The sequence below is a fragment of the Balearica regulorum genome, chromosome 27, assembly GCF_011004875.1.
Source record: "Balearica regulorum gibbericeps isolate bBalReg1 chromosome 27, bBalReg1.pri, whole genome shotgun sequence".
In the NCBI taxonomy this organism is placed as follows: Eukaryota; Metazoa; Chordata; class Aves; order Gruiformes; family Gruidae; genus Balearica; species Balearica regulorum.
In genome coordinates, this window is record NC_046210.1 from 2,744,523 (window position 1) to 2,762,374 (window position 17,852).

At 40.5% G+C, this 17,852-nt stretch overlaps 1 protein-coding gene across 6 annotated transcripts in view; it reads right to left on the bottom strand.

The window, feature by feature from the left end:
- The window catches only part of UNC5D (unc-5 netrin receptor D), a 229,631-nt gene that overhangs the window by 17,880 nt on the left and 193,899 nt on the right, over positions 1-17,852 (bottom strand). For all 6 annotated transcript variants that reach the window (XM_075736593.1, XM_075736591.1, XM_075736588.1 and 3 more), the window contains 4 exons: positions 16,077-16,454; positions 14,474-14,558; positions 2,796-2,964; positions 870-1,097 (listed from right to left, as the gene is read on the bottom strand). In XM_075736593.1, the coding sequence (XP_075592708.1) occupies positions 870-1,097; positions 2,796-2,964; positions 14,474-14,558; positions 16,077-16,454 (860 nt within the window). The remainder of the gene's footprint in view (positions 1-869; positions 1,098-2,795; positions 2,965-14,473; positions 14,559-16,076; positions 16,455-17,852) is intronic.

The window sequence follows — 17,852 nt, forward strand, 5'->3', positions numbered from 1 at the left end:
TTTATTAGAAGCACATAGACATTTGTACGTGCTTCATTAAGACTCATGTTTCTATTCTGCATGATAGGAAAAGGAAGCAAAAATTTATCTGTCACAACTGTCTTCATTTCAGTTCCCAAAAGAAAGCCATTTTGTTAAAGCTTCTGAGTTTACTAAGGCTGCAAAAGCCAGTGAATTTTATTGTTTAGTCTTGGAATACCATGCACAAAAATCATGCTAATTTTAATCACCACTTGGGGATTGCTTTGTGTTGTGAGGTTTTTTTTTAAAGAGGAAAGGCATGACTATAATTTAATCTTTCTTTTAAAAGATGGTGAGGCAATCTCTTGCTTCTTGCTCAAATTGTAAAAAAGAGAGGAAATCCTGAACTAATGACAGCGTAAGGGTAACGAGCGTGGTAAATACTGTACATCAAATGATAATGCCTTACATTTTCTGCTTGTAGTGGAGCAGTGCTCAGCTCCAGATGCAAGCTCTGCCTGTGCCACAGAGTAGCCAGGGCACCGAGCCCAGCATAACGCTCTTCGCTTACAGCTGTAGCTTTGTGCTCCGTTAACCGTGGCTGCCTCATTTTTGGTTAGTCTAGAATGGGGGGGCAGAGTGGGTTTCGGTCTGCCCAGCAGAAAATGAACAGCCCGTTTGGCTGTCCTAAAGCTCTTGCAGTGTAAATCCACAAGTGAAACAACAGCGCAGCGAAATGAAGGGACTTCGAATAACTCATGTAGTAGCGGCACAAAAAAAATACTATGGCATTCTCACTCGAGTTCTGGACTATTGCTGTAGCCCAGGGGCTATCCCCAGGAATAACGGAATGTTAGTATTCTAAGGAAAAATAACTAAACCCAAATTAATGAAGTGAAACCATTTACCTGAAATGCACAAGGCGTGTTATCCATACAATATACTCTCAGATTGTAATCCAGAGAATTGCAAGACAGGCAGCCAAAAACCGCTACTTTCAGCTGTCGAACGGCACAGTCAGAGATCGGTTCTCCAATAAGAGCATAAGTTCCAAAGCTGTTTAAGAGAATGTGACAGGCATAAGGATCCAACAGGCAGTAGCAAGAAGTAGTTTCCTCTTCCACAGACATCACTTCCTGCAAAATGAAATTCAAGTTTAAAAAAAATAAAATAAAATGATAAAATCAATAGGCCTTGACAACAGGAGTCATGACATTATTTGTTTATTTTTATTCGACTGGAATGTAAAGTCTTTGTGAGAGGCAGTCTGCACACTCTTTACTCATGTTGACCTCAGGGAAGGGAGAGAAGGTAGACTACCTCTATGAGTAAATACTCCCAATTTAGCCCTGAGTCAGCAATAGGATTTATGGCAATATATTGTGCAGAATTCAGTGTGTACAGCATATAATAATGATGATGCGTAAGCAATTTTAGCATCTTTTTTCAAGTGTTCTTGACTTTCTAGCTAATTTTTTTCCCAATGTCAAGTTAAGAAATTACCTTGAAGATTAAAGTCAATAAGCAAACCTTGAACAATAGGTGGTATTTGACTTCCTTTCAGAACATCCATTACAGTTCTGTTTACCTTCATCAAAAAACTACCTATCCCACTCTTTTGCCTGTCATGCCTAGTACAGCATCATTAGAGGAGATATTTGAGCAGTCTACAGTCTGGTGTTACACTCCTCATTAATTCCAGGGTGTTCGTACCCAACAGTACTGAGTGCATCGAAAGTAGGAAAACTGCACTGAACTTGAAATGGTTTAAACCACAGCAACAAACAGCACCGTGGTTTAGAGGAGAAAAACGATAGAGGGGGTTATGGCATCCATGAATGTTTTAACTACCGTTTTTTTTCTCCTCACAATGCAGTGGACCAAATAGTTCCATCAGCAACAGTGCAATAAAATCTGATTGACTATGGATTTGTGTCTAGTTACCGGGTTCTGCGGTTCTAACAACGTGTACAGTGAACACTTTATAGTTGGGAAATTCAGCACCTTTCTGTCCTCTGTGGATTTCTGAAATGTTGAATAACGGTTCATGCTTTAGCTGTCCCTTTAGGAATATTATTAGTAAGCTGTCTCCCCAAATGATGCAGAAAGTTTACTGTGTTCGAGACTGCTGCCTACCAAGCAGTTTCAGTCAAAGATGGCCAGTGGGCTTAAAGAAATGCAGGTAGACAGACACAAATGATCAAATGTCCATGTCATGACTGCACAAAGCTTAATTTCCCCAGTAAATCAGGATCAGAAAATACACGTTCAACTAAAAAAGCCAAATATTTCATTTAATGTACACTAATCCTTCAGAGGTTATGAGCACAGCGTGATCACCGAATGCCCATTAAAATGACAATGAGACAAGATTTTTAAATCAGGAGGCTCCTTCTAGGTTAAAAAAAAACACAACCTTGACGTGTAAATTTTTAACTAGTTCCATAACTTTACGTCATGATAAATTCTTGCATGGAAATAATGATCTGTTCTGACGTGAGTCTCTTTGGGAACTACGATCTATCAAAACAATGTTTTTAAAAATAAATGACCACTGGCTCCATTATTAAGTGATCTGAGAAAATGACCGCTTTCTCATGTGACATGGGCTAGACCATCAAGTTGACCCTTTTTTGCACATCTTTGTAAAATAGTTGAAAACAGTTTAGCTGCCTCTTAACAAAATGCAAAATCTTTTTTTTTTTTTTTTTGTTTCTTTAAAACGTGTGCTTCTATCACTTACATAATCTTGGACCTGCGCCTGCATGAATAAGAATAATGACGTTTCCATCGTTAGTACAACCTTTTAAGTGGGAGCGGAAGTCTAAACTTACCTCCCATTTTCCTTGCGGCGTCCTTTTTTTCAAGTGAATATTCCAGTGCTCTGAATTTACTTCCGCGCAGTGTGGTATCGTCAAGGCAAACGGAGTGCTGACAGACAAATCTGAGGGCCCACAAGTTACTTCTGGTCCTAGAAGAACATCCGTGCCTTCGGGCTGTAGGCTTCGTGTGGGGGAAGAGACAATAACGTCTGTCAGGCTCTTTTTAATAAGGAGAGAAACGTTACTTTAACTGCAAATTTTAAAATATTTTAGTTAAAATCTAAGTACGTCACTCATCTGTTACAGAGAAGGATAAGTGAACCAATTACTGTGCTAATTTTCATGGAGAAGCAGTAGCTGAGATGAAACAGAACTATTAGGCCACATCTACTCAAATCGTTGGCTGGTCAGTTTAGGATTCCGGTCTTTAAAATACATTTCAATTTGCTTAAACCAAATACAACACTAAAATTACTCTGTGCGAGTAAGCCTTGCTTTATGCACCAGCTGGTAGTATTGCCATCTAATTCTGCCGTCAAAGACTGTCATCAACAATATTTTCACAGTAGTGAAGATAAAACAAATTATGGTTTAAAAACACAGTCTCATAATTTTTTCCCAGATTGAATGTGATCTCCATGGTTTGAAAACACATTTATATTCTGCAGAACGAACAAGCTAGGTAACTTACAGCAGACATCAGGGACAGGAGTTCTTTGCTTAAATTCAGAGCTCGGCAAAGTAGATATGTGCATGGGGGCTCCATTACAGGCGATGGAGATCCCACCACCACAACTGAGGTCTAGGGATTCATCTAATCTGAATGTAATCACCTGTGTTTGGTTAGATTAACTGCTTGTTAAGTTAGAAAGATGAAGTATCTGACAAGAATCTTCTTTACTTCTCTTTCATTCAAACCTAAATTTAACCCTGTCCCACATAAAAGTGTTTTCCGTATCTCTCATAGTAAATACCTGTGCAGAGCCAGTGACAAAGTGGATGAGACTCCCTTCCTAGGCATTAAAACTAGCAATGGAAACATCTTGCCCTGTTGGTTTGGTTTTGTTTGGGGTTTTTTTGGTTTTGTTTTTACACTGTCATCCTTCATCTCGGTTGTACGATCCCAATTTTTGGCTTCTAAATTACTGGACGCGTAGTTCACTTTTAAAATTCAAGCAAATGGTGTTTCCAAGATAAAAATAAGGGGAAGGACCTTAACCAAGATATAGATAAGAAGATACAATAATAAAGCCAAGACAGAAATAAGGGGAAAACCCCTGTTTAAAATCGAGCTGCCCAGAGCTCTGCAATAGCAGACGGGAACCACCAAACCGCCCCACGCCGCCGGTGCTGGGCCAGCGCTTCGTGGCTGCACTGATAAGCTCTACGCTACCCGAGCCGACTGGGCTAACACCTTGAAGGGAACGTAGCTCTGATGTAGGCACACTGAGGTGTAGCCCTGCGCTTAAATCAATTGGATTGCAATCCTGCGAAGTGACTCGGCACATCTGTCTGACATCCCCCGGGGAGAACGTTCTCAGTGTAACTAACAGTGGGGGCTCTGAAAACGCAGTTAAAAATCACCACTCTTGCTCAACACTTGAAAAGTTCCAACAACTTCAGTGACATCCCTTACTAAAGACCACGCGTGTAAATATTTGTGAGATGAAGACTGGAGTGAAAAAAAAAAAAAGGACACAACATGCTAACAAAAAAAGCCAATTCTGCTTTTTCAAGTGTCATAAGAATAAATGCTCCCTAAGCCTCTGTGCTTCTAAGTGCTTGTAGGATTCTTAGGCTTAAAAAAAATCAATGCACAAGCACCACCTCTACTATCGCTGCCATGTTCCTCTTGAACAGCAAGTGCTCGAGAGCGGAAGAGTCGCGAGCACAAAGCATACGGTGCTTGCAGGCCTTGTGCCGCAACGCATCTCTGCCAACAGCAGCGGTCCTACTGCCTGTAGAGACACGTGCGAGTTGTTGAACCGATACCAGAGTGACTACTCCATGCAAACGGTTCAAGCAGTAAAACCTGCTTGCTTCTGCTTATGTCTATGAATAACAAACAATTTTTCACAACTCCTGCATTGCTAGGAAAATGCTGCTTTTGCACAAAATACCATCGCTTAAGACCAGCCACTGCTACCCTTTACAAATGGTATTTGATTTCCTTAAAAAGAAAACCTGCCAGCAGTTACCCCAAATCACCGCTTTTTCCAGCTAATTTAAGAAATCATCCAGTTACTTACAAACACAAAGAAAAAAAGTCTCAGAATTATTAGAAACCCTCAAGACAACTTTTATATATATTTATTTTTCAGTAAGTTATTCTGTTCACATGATTCCTCTCTGCTGTACCTCAGCAAAGGCTGGTGCATTCTACGTCCTTATCTCTGTTTTGATGCAGCTGCAGGAAAGGGGTAACAAAAGCGTATTTCCAGAGAGCGCGTCAAACCTGAGTTATTTAACTTGGTTCGTGCATTTCTATCCTATCTCGCCCCCCCCACGTCCTCTGCCAAGTGGCTGCTGCTGACAAACGCACAAAATACGGGGAGGGTGGGGAGGTGGCGGTGGTGGAATTTTGCTCCAGGACAAAGCTCGACAAGTCATCCTCAATAATGGGAGCAAAACACAGGTCAGTTTGTTTTCAGCACAACACCCTTAGGAGACGTGAATCTAGAGTTTTAGTTATGCTACTGGTGATGATTGCCAGCAGAAATAGCTGCAATTTTTTAAGCATCCAAGAATGAAAACACAAATATACAAGACACACAAAAAAATTAATGTCAGTAGTGGCAGGAGAGTCCTGACAGCAGCCTGGCAAAGTTGATACGAAAGATGACTGGGAGACTGATTGCAGTCTACCAAGTGACCTCCCACCCACCTCATTAAAAAAAAATTAAAAATTTAAAAAAAAAAAAAAAAAAAGAACAGAAGAAAAAGTCAGAGTCACTGAAATGGTGATGGCCACTAGCAGGGGTCCAGGGTCACGCTGCCTAATTGCCGACGGCGTCCCTCACGGAGAGGAAGAGCAGGGATGTGTGCGAACGGCCAGTGACGGGCTGGTCGGAAAGGAGCTATTTAATTGCTTTTAGAGAATCGTTCCCCTTGTAGAACATATTGGACAAACATATGGGAGTTCTGGGAATTATTTAATGCCAAATGAACTGAAATCAGTTAATTAGATGAACTCTCACACTTGTTGCAAGTAGCAAGAGTCTTCTGTGTAATAACTGACATGGTATTCAGGCTCGCACGCAGTTCTGAGCCATTTATTAGGCAAGGCAGGAGAGGGAAACATTACCGAATGCAACCGAGTAGTTAATATTCCCATTGCTGCAAGGTAAAACAAATCAGTAACCAGATCTGTCCCCTCAAATCCATCAAAATCAAAGGTCTGTAAGTTTTCCAGTAAAAGACAGACAAATAGTCACTATTGCTGAGCAAAAATTAAAGACTGTTTTTTCTAAGAATACTACATGGGAAAGAAACATTAGGAATTTCATCCCACAATATTCTACCCTCTACAACATACTGGTGACGAGGTTTCTGGCATACTGGGAAGGTTAACTGGAGAAGCAAGGAAGTGAAGAGGAAACAGTACTGAGGGTCTGTTTTCTTCTGGACGCCACGAATTTCAGAGAAGAATTTCATACTTGCCTTTCAATATTTACTCTCCCAGTGGCTTATCATAAGCATCTGCAAAAGAGAACCTAACGGCGTAAATAACAGACTCCTAAATGAACCGCAATACCTGGGAAGTGAAGGCTGTGGTAACGAACACAGCGGTGCCTTCAGTCTGGATTTCTCATTGCAGTTCGCTCCTTGGATGGCAAAAGTATTTGCTTTCAGACTGCTACAGACACTGAAATATTGTTTTTTTTCCCCCTCCCCATTGCACTGACACTCATACATAAGAACGTGATGGAAAAGCAGCAAAATAAATTCCTGGTTTAAAAAAATCAATTTACAAAAGGCACAGCATGATATTTAAACTATATACCCATCAAGCCTGCAGTTTACAGCTGAAATGGATTCTACTGCTGTGGGTTGCTTTTGTGAGATGAGAAAATTTTGCCTTTGGAAAATAAAGGTACATTATTTGTCACATTCGTATACCAAATTGCGTGTAAGTGCATACATTCATGAAGCTTTGATTTTTCAAATTATATAATTACAAAATACGTGTAAGCCTGGGCAGGACTGTCTGGTTTTATTCTGTGCATGCCAATTCCGGTGTGTGAATACTACGCATAGGTGTTGGAGACTGGAAGTTAAGTGCGCACCAAAAATACATTCTGGTTTTCATGTTATGCATCCAAATGTGTTCAATTACCACGGAACCTTCACAGCTCTGCCAAATTCCTACAAAACAAAATGACAAAGAAAGTGGGTGGTGGTAACAGGAGACCTGGTTGTCTCAGTCACCTCAGTTTTCTTTTCTCCTAAGTTTCCACTCTGTAATCTGCCCACTCTTATTTTGCCTGGATGGTTGGAATCTCTGAAAACCATTATTTTAGAGTATTTTCATAAACACTGCATCTCAGTTGTGCTTTTTTCTAATATTTAGAATATAGAGGCATAGTTAAAATTTACAAAGTTTAGTCAATCTAAACTCATAAGAAGTTTTTGTGTGATACTAACCAAACACACCAATATACTCGTACAATTCCCAACTTTATGTTTGATGGAAGAATGCAGTGTGAGGGTTTCTATATATTCAGGGACCCAAATCTTTACAGTTTATACTGGCACATGTAAGGAAAAATAATTTGTTTATACTGTAGGTGACTAAATGGTCATCTTAATTAAGAGTCACTTTGGCTATCCCCACCTTTTCTCACATTGCAATCGGTATGGTATTGGAAATGTACTACTAAAATAACAGCAGTGTGTAGAGTGTAGGGTAGGAGAAAAAGTTTGCAAGAAAGGAGAAATAAAAGAAACGATGATCAGGAAAATTGCAAATATTTCAGGGTAGATTCTGCCTTCTGTTACAGCTCAGAGAACCTTGTTATTTAAGCATGGAATACCAACCACATTCAACAGACACACTATTATCTGCATAATTGCAGACTGACATTTTTCTCTTTGATACCCTTTCCATGCAGGATATTTTATAGAGCTTTATGTGCATTAAAGGCACGTAAAGAGAACTGCAACAAATTTGCTTACTGCGTCAAAGTGAATCAGTAACGTAGCTGGGACCAGAACCCAGGATCCCAACTACTTGCCCACGCCTCACCCCCCCACCCCATCAGTAGCTTCTGTCATTAAATAACTGGATTATCAGCCCTTTCTGACCAGAACATCAAACCTTTCACTGCATGCAAGAACATCTACTGTTTTGTTAGCACACGACTACAACACATAGAAGCCATATGCAGGAGCAGATCCCCCCTCCCCACCTACTTAGACACAGGACACGGTTTCCCTCTTTTGCTTCGAAAGCACCAGGCAAGTGGCAACTTTTTGGGGGTAAGATGCTGTCCTCAGTGTGCTGACTTAGCAGAAATTATCTCCTTATAGGGCTCAGCATATAATAATCACAGTTTGCCGCTTTTCAGCCTGCCTCTCTCCAACATATCCTTTTCTTAGAATTTTTTTTTTTTTTTTAAAACCAGCGTATTCTGCTCCCTCTATAAAAAGGAAAGCTCAAAGCTGGAGTGCCACGCTATGGAAGAAGGTGTCGGTGCTTCTAGTGATTTTGTTCCAGCTGTTCTCATCTTATTTCTAGACCCCCATAAGAACCGCTACCCTGCCACAGCTGGCAAACATTTCTCTCCCTCGTAACAATCTAATTGGCTTGCAGTATGGGGGTTTTTTATTATTATTTTTCACTTCTAAAGCGTCTTTAAGCATGTGTGGTGGCTGGCAGCAGGTGGGTGTGGAGCCACACACTAGACCTTGCACTAGCTCTTCCGTGATGAGCACGTGGGGTTCAAGAAGAGGCTGTTGTGAATGGACACGCCGTCCCTAGTGGAATCCTAAAGGATACAGTGCTATCAGCTCCACAGCGCTGCTGTCACACCTACTGAAATACTGGTTTGCTCTTCTTGTAGAACTATGCTTGACCTGCCTCCTTGGTGGGGAGAATTTGGGATGGAGGGGATGTTAACAGTGGCCTAGGGGTGAGGATGAGGAGTCCTTTGTGTAATTTCCCTACAGGCGCTGGCTGAGTCTTGGCTGGATAGAACTAGGAAGATCTACCGAGTGCTCAGAGGTCACATCCCGGCCCCATTAACCAAGTGACGGTTTCTGACTGCGCAGAACCGCTCAGGAGCTGTAATTCCCCCCAGCCTGTAACTAACTTCAGTGACACAGCTCAAGGCGTTGCGGTTCAAGGCCCAAACTGGCAGACAGGAATCTCCTCTATGCAGTGAAGCCCGTACGTACGTCCTTTCCCTCTTTGGTTTGGCGTCTCTTTGGAGGGACCACCAGTTCCCTCACTGATTTGTTCAGTTGCATGAGACACTAAAGAATTTTCAAACCTGAATTTGTTTTCTGTTTAGGATAGAATGAGTTTTGCATTCCACAGAGGACTGTATCAATTTACATGATAATCTCATCACAGTATCTGTAGTGCACAGGCAGGGATTTTTCTTCTCCACTACAAAGTGACAGCTCTATCAGATCCCACATCATCTCTGTTCCTCTGTGTCTTTTAATGTATATCTCATACCAACCTACCTCAGTACCCTAAATGAAGATTAGCAGTGAATCCACTTGTCCTAAATGATGTAAATCTGAACAATATGATCCTTATCCTCTCACAGACACTTAAGGTGCATAAGGTACCTATTACGGTGAGTTCAAATCTCTGCAAGAGCAACACAGGACTCCCTTCCTGTATGCATCTACTGATCTGGTCAGCTTTTGTATTAAATTCAATTCCACTGACTACCATACGATGTGGACAAGGTTTCATTCAGGAATTACAGCTCAAGCTACTTCATTTTTAATGGTGCTACATCCTTAACTTGTGAAGTAAAGCAAATCCATCCTCTAATCCACTATTTCACCCTTCCTCCACAACCAGGCATTGTGCCTGTCCAGATGAACAATCATCTACATTTCAGGGATATCTACAGGCCAGACCACGTGCTCGTACAGCAGTTCTGCACTGCGGTTTAGTACTTCTCTCCATCATGTTCCATACACATGGACGCATCAGGTACTAATCCCACGTCTCCTGCCACCCTCAGAACACGGAAGCCCACGGGCAACAAAAGAGAAGGTTCCCGGCATGTCAGTGCAGTCTGCGGCTGCCAGAAAAATCTGGTTCATCCCACCAGTTCAGATGGGTGAAAGATGCATCAATCTTGCCTCAACTACGTGAAGAAAAAATACAGTATTTTGACAGAAAAGAATAAATGAGTGTTTGCTTTTATCTCACTGTATAGATTTTCATTTTAAAGAAGAAGGAAGGAAAAAAATCTCCCTGTGATAATCTTCAGTTTGGTTCGCTACCTCTGCTTCTGCCCACAAAAAAGGAAAACAGTAGGCAAAATTTGCTGCTTGTTTTTAATTAACCTATTTTAATTCATGTCTGCAGAACCCTTGCAGATAAAACAGCTGGGTGGTTTTTTTTCTTCCTTCCTTTTACATATCTTAATCTTTCATTGAAGATGATCAAAAAACTATGGCAGCAGATGGGGATGGAATATGAAAGTTTTCACAAAGCAGTTCAAATATCAGCGGAGAAAAAAAAAAAACCAACCAAAAATGGATTTCACTTTAAGTTTTGAAAAACATTTCTAGGCTTTAAAAATTTAGGCAGCTTTGTATCTTTCAGTTCTTAAAGGAAAATTCCAGCAATCATTTGGCTATAAGTTATTGTAAGGAAGTATTTACTGTATATGTGGTTATTTTCTTCTTTCCACATCTCCTCAGGTATACCCACCAATTTTTCAGTGCTTTTAGCCGAATGTATATTTAAGGTGAGGGAGATCAGAGAAATAACTGCTGTAAAGAACTACAACCAACAATCCTGTCTCCAGTTGTACAAACCTGCCCTTGATTACTACTTCTAGAAACCGTCCCTCTCACAGCACTCAAAGTGAGGAGGCTTAATCAGTGAACCACTCTTACCTAGGACCAACGTCTCCTGAAATTATCCTTAAATTCATCAATTAAAGTATACACTACAGGTTATTCACTTAGCTCTGTTTGGAATGTAAATGATGAATTTAAATGAATGTAAATTATGTAAACTATGTAGTTGGACAAAGCTAAGAAAGCTATTGAAGAAATTTTTGGGGTTTTTTTTTGCAAAAATATTGTTCGGAGTGCATCACTGCGACTTGTAAGACTGGATGTGAAGGGAGGACCACTAAATTCTGTCAGTGCATTTACTGAGCTACAATTTGTCAGCCTCAAGCAGAACTGGGAGCAGCAGAAAGACTCAACATCAAACACAGAAGAAATGAATTCAAGAGAAGTTTAGATTAGAGCAAGGAAAAAAAAAAAAGTCAGGAAATGGAACTGAAAAGCCTCAGTGGAACAAAGCCACATTACAGAACTGACGAGCCCTGTTACAGAATCTGCACATACCAGATCATCAGCGAGTTTAAAGTATCGCTGACACTTCTCACTGGATGAAGACACGGCCTTGCACGCACAGAGACGCACACAAGATGCAGCTGCTGACTTCTGGTGACAATTCAGAAAGGGGGACCATAGAGTGCTTTTCAGTAGCTTATTTCAATTAAATAAAATTTGATTATCCCCGTCACTTTTCATCTGAGAGTCTCAAAAGATTTAGCAGCCATTTATCCTCCCGAGAAGGGCAGTAGGGAGATCGCTTTGTCCACTACCGGAACGTGGTTGTTCACAAGTGTGGAAGAGCAGCACGTGACAGTTTAAGGACACAGAATACTGCTTTAGGTCGGGTACCTAGATGTTCCTCTAGGTTTAAATGGGGAAAGACTCTGGCTTTAATGATTTTTTTTTTTTTCCTTTAAAACCATCATTACATACCTTTAGCAACAGGAGGAAAAGTTTTGTTCAGTCTTAGAGACCTATGCGCAGCAATAGAGCTCTGTCTGGCATAGAAAAGGGGAGGGATGCCAAGGTGAGCAGTGCTGTAAAAAAGATGTAAATTGCTGTTTCTGCTGCCTACAATATGAGTATATTCCCGAGAGGTCTCATCCAGGCACTAGATTGATTCCACTTAGATTTGACAGAGTCACAAAATAAAGAAAACCCATTGTAAACAGTAAGCAAAGAAGGTGAAGTATACTTAGCAGTAATGAAAACAAAGCCTTAAGTGAAACATAACAGTCTAGCAGCAGAAGTCAAAGTCTGAGCACAAGATTTTTGAATATTCTGTGTTTGCTGACACTTAATCTTTTACAGGTAACATCAAGGTTCCTTAAATTGGGGGTGGTGGGGAAAGGAATATGCCTGAAGAAAGCAGATAAGTCAGAATGACTGTGGCAGCTTTCCTGAGCAACACCTCACCGAGAGGCTGAGGGACGGGGTATATTCACCTGCATTTTACCTGCAAAAGGACACAAACTCCTGGAAAACACAGGCAGGGAATGGGGGAAACCAAACCGATAGAGGAGTTTCTCCTGTGTTCGAACTCAAATGCTTGCACGGGGAGAGGAATTGGGACAATTTCCAATAGGAGGAGGTTGGATTCTGACAGTAGCACGACGAGTCATTAATAACACTAAAAGGTGGAGTAGAATGAGAGGTATCTTAAGTATTGCTCAGTGGCTAGACAGTAACTTGAGATCAAATTCCTGATTTTCTTTCTCGTTTTTCTACCACTGTAATGTCAGACAAGATGTTTCAGATTTAACTTCAAATGCATTTTAGCTCTTCATGTGCAACTTGAGGCATCCTGACCCAGTATCGGCACTGTGGGTCACTCCTGTATCTCAGTCTGGCAACTAGACACATTCTTTAGTTAACGAACGGTTGCAGTTTTACCCCAAGCTCTTCTAGCACTTTTCACCTCAGCTCTTAAGAGAGTAGTGCAAACCCTAGTATCTCTCAAGTCCTTCAATTTACAGGGAACTTGCCAAGAACCAAATGCAATAGTTCTCTAAAGTTTTCACTTTAGAATAAACTTACCTTAGAAACTAAATAATGCAAGCTTTTATCTCATAGAAAAAAACACCACAAACAAAAAAAGTGGTGCTAGGGAAGAAAAAACAACCATAGGTCTAAAAATGAAGAATATGTTCTACCAGTCTCAATGGTTCAAGACTTATGGCTAGCATTTCATAAGCTTTACCTTCCCTCTGAATCCAAACATTAGTCTAATGGGAATGTTACACTTAGACTAAACAAGCTCTCTTTGATTGCTGAATTACACTCGATTACCTACCGGTTTTGTAATTTTATTCTCTTGTAGGGTTCGAGCAGTTTCTAGCTGAAAGCAAGTGAGCCAAGCAAGCAAACGGAACTAAACCTGGGGTCTGCTGATGTGTGGTCTGTCCGGCTCAAAGAAACAAGAGAGTGCAGAGCACTTGGATTCTTTATAATCCATGTTGTGCAAAAATTAAAGCCGCTAGGAAGTCTTTTCATGGGAACAGCTACCAAAAGCTGGTAAAAGCATCTGTTTCTCTGGCCATGTTTATACATAAAAATAAAGGGGAAGACCTATTCTAAAGCAAGTGCCTTTGGGCCAATTTCCACTGTCTTTCTAATGCAGAATAAAGGCAATTGAAGGGATTACAGTGGAATCAATGAAAACACCCACACGTGTAGCTGGCAACAGAATTTAGTGCCATGCATCTAACAGAACATTCTAAATGTTTTAAAAGCATCTAGAAATGAGCTAGGTTTCTTTTCTACATCAGACATTTGCAACATACATGATGCACCAATACAAAAAAACCCCAAGGACCTGCTTTGCCAAAAACATAGGTTCTTCTGTTTGTTTTCCTTTTTTTCCTTCTTTTCATTGAAATAAATATGACAGAACTGAAACCTTGAGAACCTCAGAGAGCTACCTTGTCTATTTATGAAAGACCACCAGTATTTCAGACATCACGTTCCTTTCCCACCAGACGCAATACTGAAAAAACCCAAACCCTGTGGATCAAAGTGCAGTTTAAATTCTACTGCTCATCAGCTGGTGCTGGCAAATCCAGCTGGGGAACAGATTTTAATGAAACAAAATAAATTAATTTAAGAAATGGTCCTGAGCATTCACTTATTCGCATCACCTAGGCTACCAAACATCTATCATGAAGTAACAACAATTCAGTACCTACATACTGTAGGGTCATTCAAACTGATGACCTGGATTGTGAATTTTAACCTGTTGTCTCACATTATGACAGCCTAGGGACCCGAAGGTTCTTACCAAGTAATTAATGAAAGCATCTGTGCTGTTAGTAGACTTGCATGACATAAGTCTGCAAATCAAAAATGATAAAATCATTGACACAGAATTCAGCACTCATCATACATCAGTCTCCTTGAGGCATCCCATCCTTTAACGGTATTTGCAATAATTCCATGTGATTTCACAGAAGCATCGCACAAAGATCATTTTTTCTGTCATTTATACAGATGCAGCATGTCACAACAGCGTGGTCACACCCGCAACAGGGAAGATGGAGTGACTCTTGCACGTTCCATTCCTTCAGACAGTGCTGACAAGAAATCCATTAAATGAGACAGTTCCACAGATTCTGGATGTGTGTGTGTGTGTTTTATCTGCTTCTTACCTGGACTCCTTTTGAGTGATGGCAAGATAGATTTCCCACGAACTCTCTTCAGGAATAGCTCCATGTGGTACCAACAAACTGACTCCTACAAAAGAGCAAAGGCAGAATGTACCTTTGGGAAAGGCACTGGGTATACAGAACAATGCACGACTGCCTCCTGATTTACAAGACCTAGACGGGAAGAATGCTCCTCTGACATAGTGGTTCTGACTACAACATTATCAGATGAAAGGAAAATATGTTATTAATATCATCCACATAGGCAGAGGTGCATAAATTGCAAGTGGACCACATATGTATTTAAATAATCTAATTGATGGGACTATCATTATAGAAAGTAGCTAAATATATAGTATGAGGGACTTCTTCATTTATGACTTAACTGACTTAGTGTCTCCGCCTTTGTAATATTCATTCCTGAACATAAAAACAACCTGTGAAGAAATGAACACATTCCATGTGTTGTATTGACTGTACACTAAATATTGCATCCCTGAATTATATACTGTTATCAATCTTCTATAAAGACAGACCACATTTTTTATGGCACCCTTTAAAGTACCCATAGTATGAAACACGGAGGATAAAGCTCTAAATCATGCAGTTCAACCAGATACTAAGAGATAAGCCTGGACACACTAGTCAAATGAAAACAAAGTTGAATTTAAAGGAGACTTTGAATAAAGATCATCAGAGTTCGAGAGATATCTGGTGATTTCAGCTACATTTGCCATGTTGAAGAAGAAAGTATCCAACATAAGGAATTCTATGCAGCATGATATGAACACAGTGATGTAGTCCATCATACTGCAGGACTATGATTTTAACATCCTTTATTTGATTCTACTTTGGTGCCGTACATTTTCAGCTAATTTAACAATTTCTTAAGTCTAAAATAACGTCTCACAAAACTCTGAAGTCACAAAACAAACTCTACTTCTTAAACAATGCAAATTGAGCATCTCTGCTGCAGTGTTTCAGTGCATAGCCCGATCTTGAAATGCCCGTTGACTTTGAAGTGCCCCACTATGGAAATCTGTCAAGCTCTTAAGCTAGAAGAAAGAGAAAACCAGCAAGCCAGGAGGAAATGCTAACGAAAGCCGCGCTAGAGTTTTCATCGAGAGTGGAAGCTATTCTCCAGAGATGGCTGTTTGTTATATGCTGCGGACTTCAATAACATAATGAAGTCTGACAATGTTAACACAGTCAGATGTTGATGCGTGTAGATTCTGCTTTGAATATGACCCCATGATAAAAGATGCTGATCCAGTATCGACCTCCTTCCTGCGGAGCCCTTCTTTTGGATCAGGATCCAAGTAAGCAACAGCTTTGATTAATATGACTTTCATGCTGAAGACATCAAGAGAGGTAGTAATTTATAACAGTTCAAATAAGCATAATGCATCTTTACTACTCATCCCAAGCTTTGTTCTGATCAGCCATCTCCTCTGTGGGCAACATGCTCTACTTCCCAAAATTTGCATTAAGGGAGCCCCTACTTTGCTTTCCTTTTTTTATTTAGTTATAGAACACTGTATCAGGCAAAATAAGTTTAATCCAAAATTATTTACCAAATTTTCTCTGGTAGAGAGGATCTACCTACCCGTGTTTGGAACCACTAAACGGCCACCCAGGTGTCCAAAAATGGCAGTTGTCTTCAGCTCGCTCCTCGTTGAAAGGGAAGACAGGTTCTGAATGTACGTAGCCTTGTTTCTAGCCTGCATTGTACCAAAAGCTCTATTATTACCATGAGGAAAAGTTCCAGAATGCGCCTTTCCATGATACTCAGCCCTCTCTGTCACCCCTAGGGACACCATGAACGAACTCTGAACTTTGACTTTGATGTCCGACAGCGGGTTGAACAGCGAAGACTCTGTCATTAGCTCCTTGTCCATGGGATCCTGCAGGCAGATTGGTCCGCTGTACGTTCTGCTCACTGTCAGGTCAGGCTGCATGGAGGAGTTCAAAAGCAGGGAGTTACCTGGTGGAATGAAGCAGATCAGGCAGTTAGGTACTGTACTACGATGTGAAATCAGAAATCTCTTTCTGACCTCTCCACCATTTCCTTTTTGACTTGCTTTTCCTTCTTGATACTCTCAGAGCTCAAAATCACATAAGGTAATGTCAAAAAGCAGATGAAATGATGCCATAGATCTAACGGGTAGTTGATGACTGCTTTCCACACTTCAGGCATCTCCAGAGTACGTGAATCCAAGAAGGAACTTCCTTTTTGTTTTGGATTCATGTTTCTGTGTATGCCTGCCTTTATTTTTTAAAAAAATTAAAACCCATTGGGTGAAAACACACGTTCCTGCAGACCTTTTCCGTGAGCTTACACAAAACGATAACTTCATGCCTAAGGGAAACTGGGTTGAAAAGAAAGCGAGACAAGAGTAATATAGGGAAAAATACCACAGTTCTTCATTTAGGAGGATTTTAGCTCAGAAAACACTCCAAAAAAACCGGAAGGAATGGATAGATTGTGGGCCTGAATCCTTTAGCTGGTTTGGTCTTTTGTTTGTTTTGTATTTTTGGTTGGTTGGTTGGTTTTTAATAAATAGTTCTAAGTAGTAACTGATTTTCTGGAAATTATCTGTACTGCATCCTTGAAAATATGATCACTTTAAGGGACGGCAGGTTGGATTGCTAACATTAAAAATACATTTCCCCAAAGAATAACATTTGGATCACACTAATCCGTTGCCCGTATGTCAGTATTGTGCTCTCTTTTCAGCAAACTGAACAGAGAATTGGCCTTTTTTTCAGCTGAATTGTTTAGTTTACAAATGCTCTTATTTAAAAAACCCTCAGAGAACCCCGCGTAGCTGAACTGAATAGTGTCCTGGCGTAAGAGAAAGTGGGGCACTCAGATAGTTTCAGAGATACTGGTTTTGAAACATTAAAGTCAAGCAAACAATTCCCCCGACTCAAAACAGGACTTTCATGGCAAACTGAACAACAAAGGAGAAAGTTACTATTTGAGACAGTCATTGAGAACTCCATGACTAATTAAAGGCTTGGATTTTTAAATGAATGAGTAAACATCCCTCAAACATCCTTGTCTACCAAGCTCATTTTCCAATTTCTTGCAACTTCTGCTTGGTGAGGAATGTTTTCCAGAAAATAAGGTAACTGTAAAAACAAGAAGACACAAAAAAACCCCAACCAAAACTCTGCACCATATTTCACTTTTCCGAAGACAGAAGAGACATGGGGATACTTTCGCACCCCACCAACACACCCACTCACCCACAATAAAGCAGGTCTCTCTGTTAGAATGTCAGGACGGAATTAAAGAAACATACTATTTTGAAGTAATCACCGATTTTTCCCCCTACCTTTTTGTCCAAAGGAAGTATTATTCCAGAAAACATCTGAG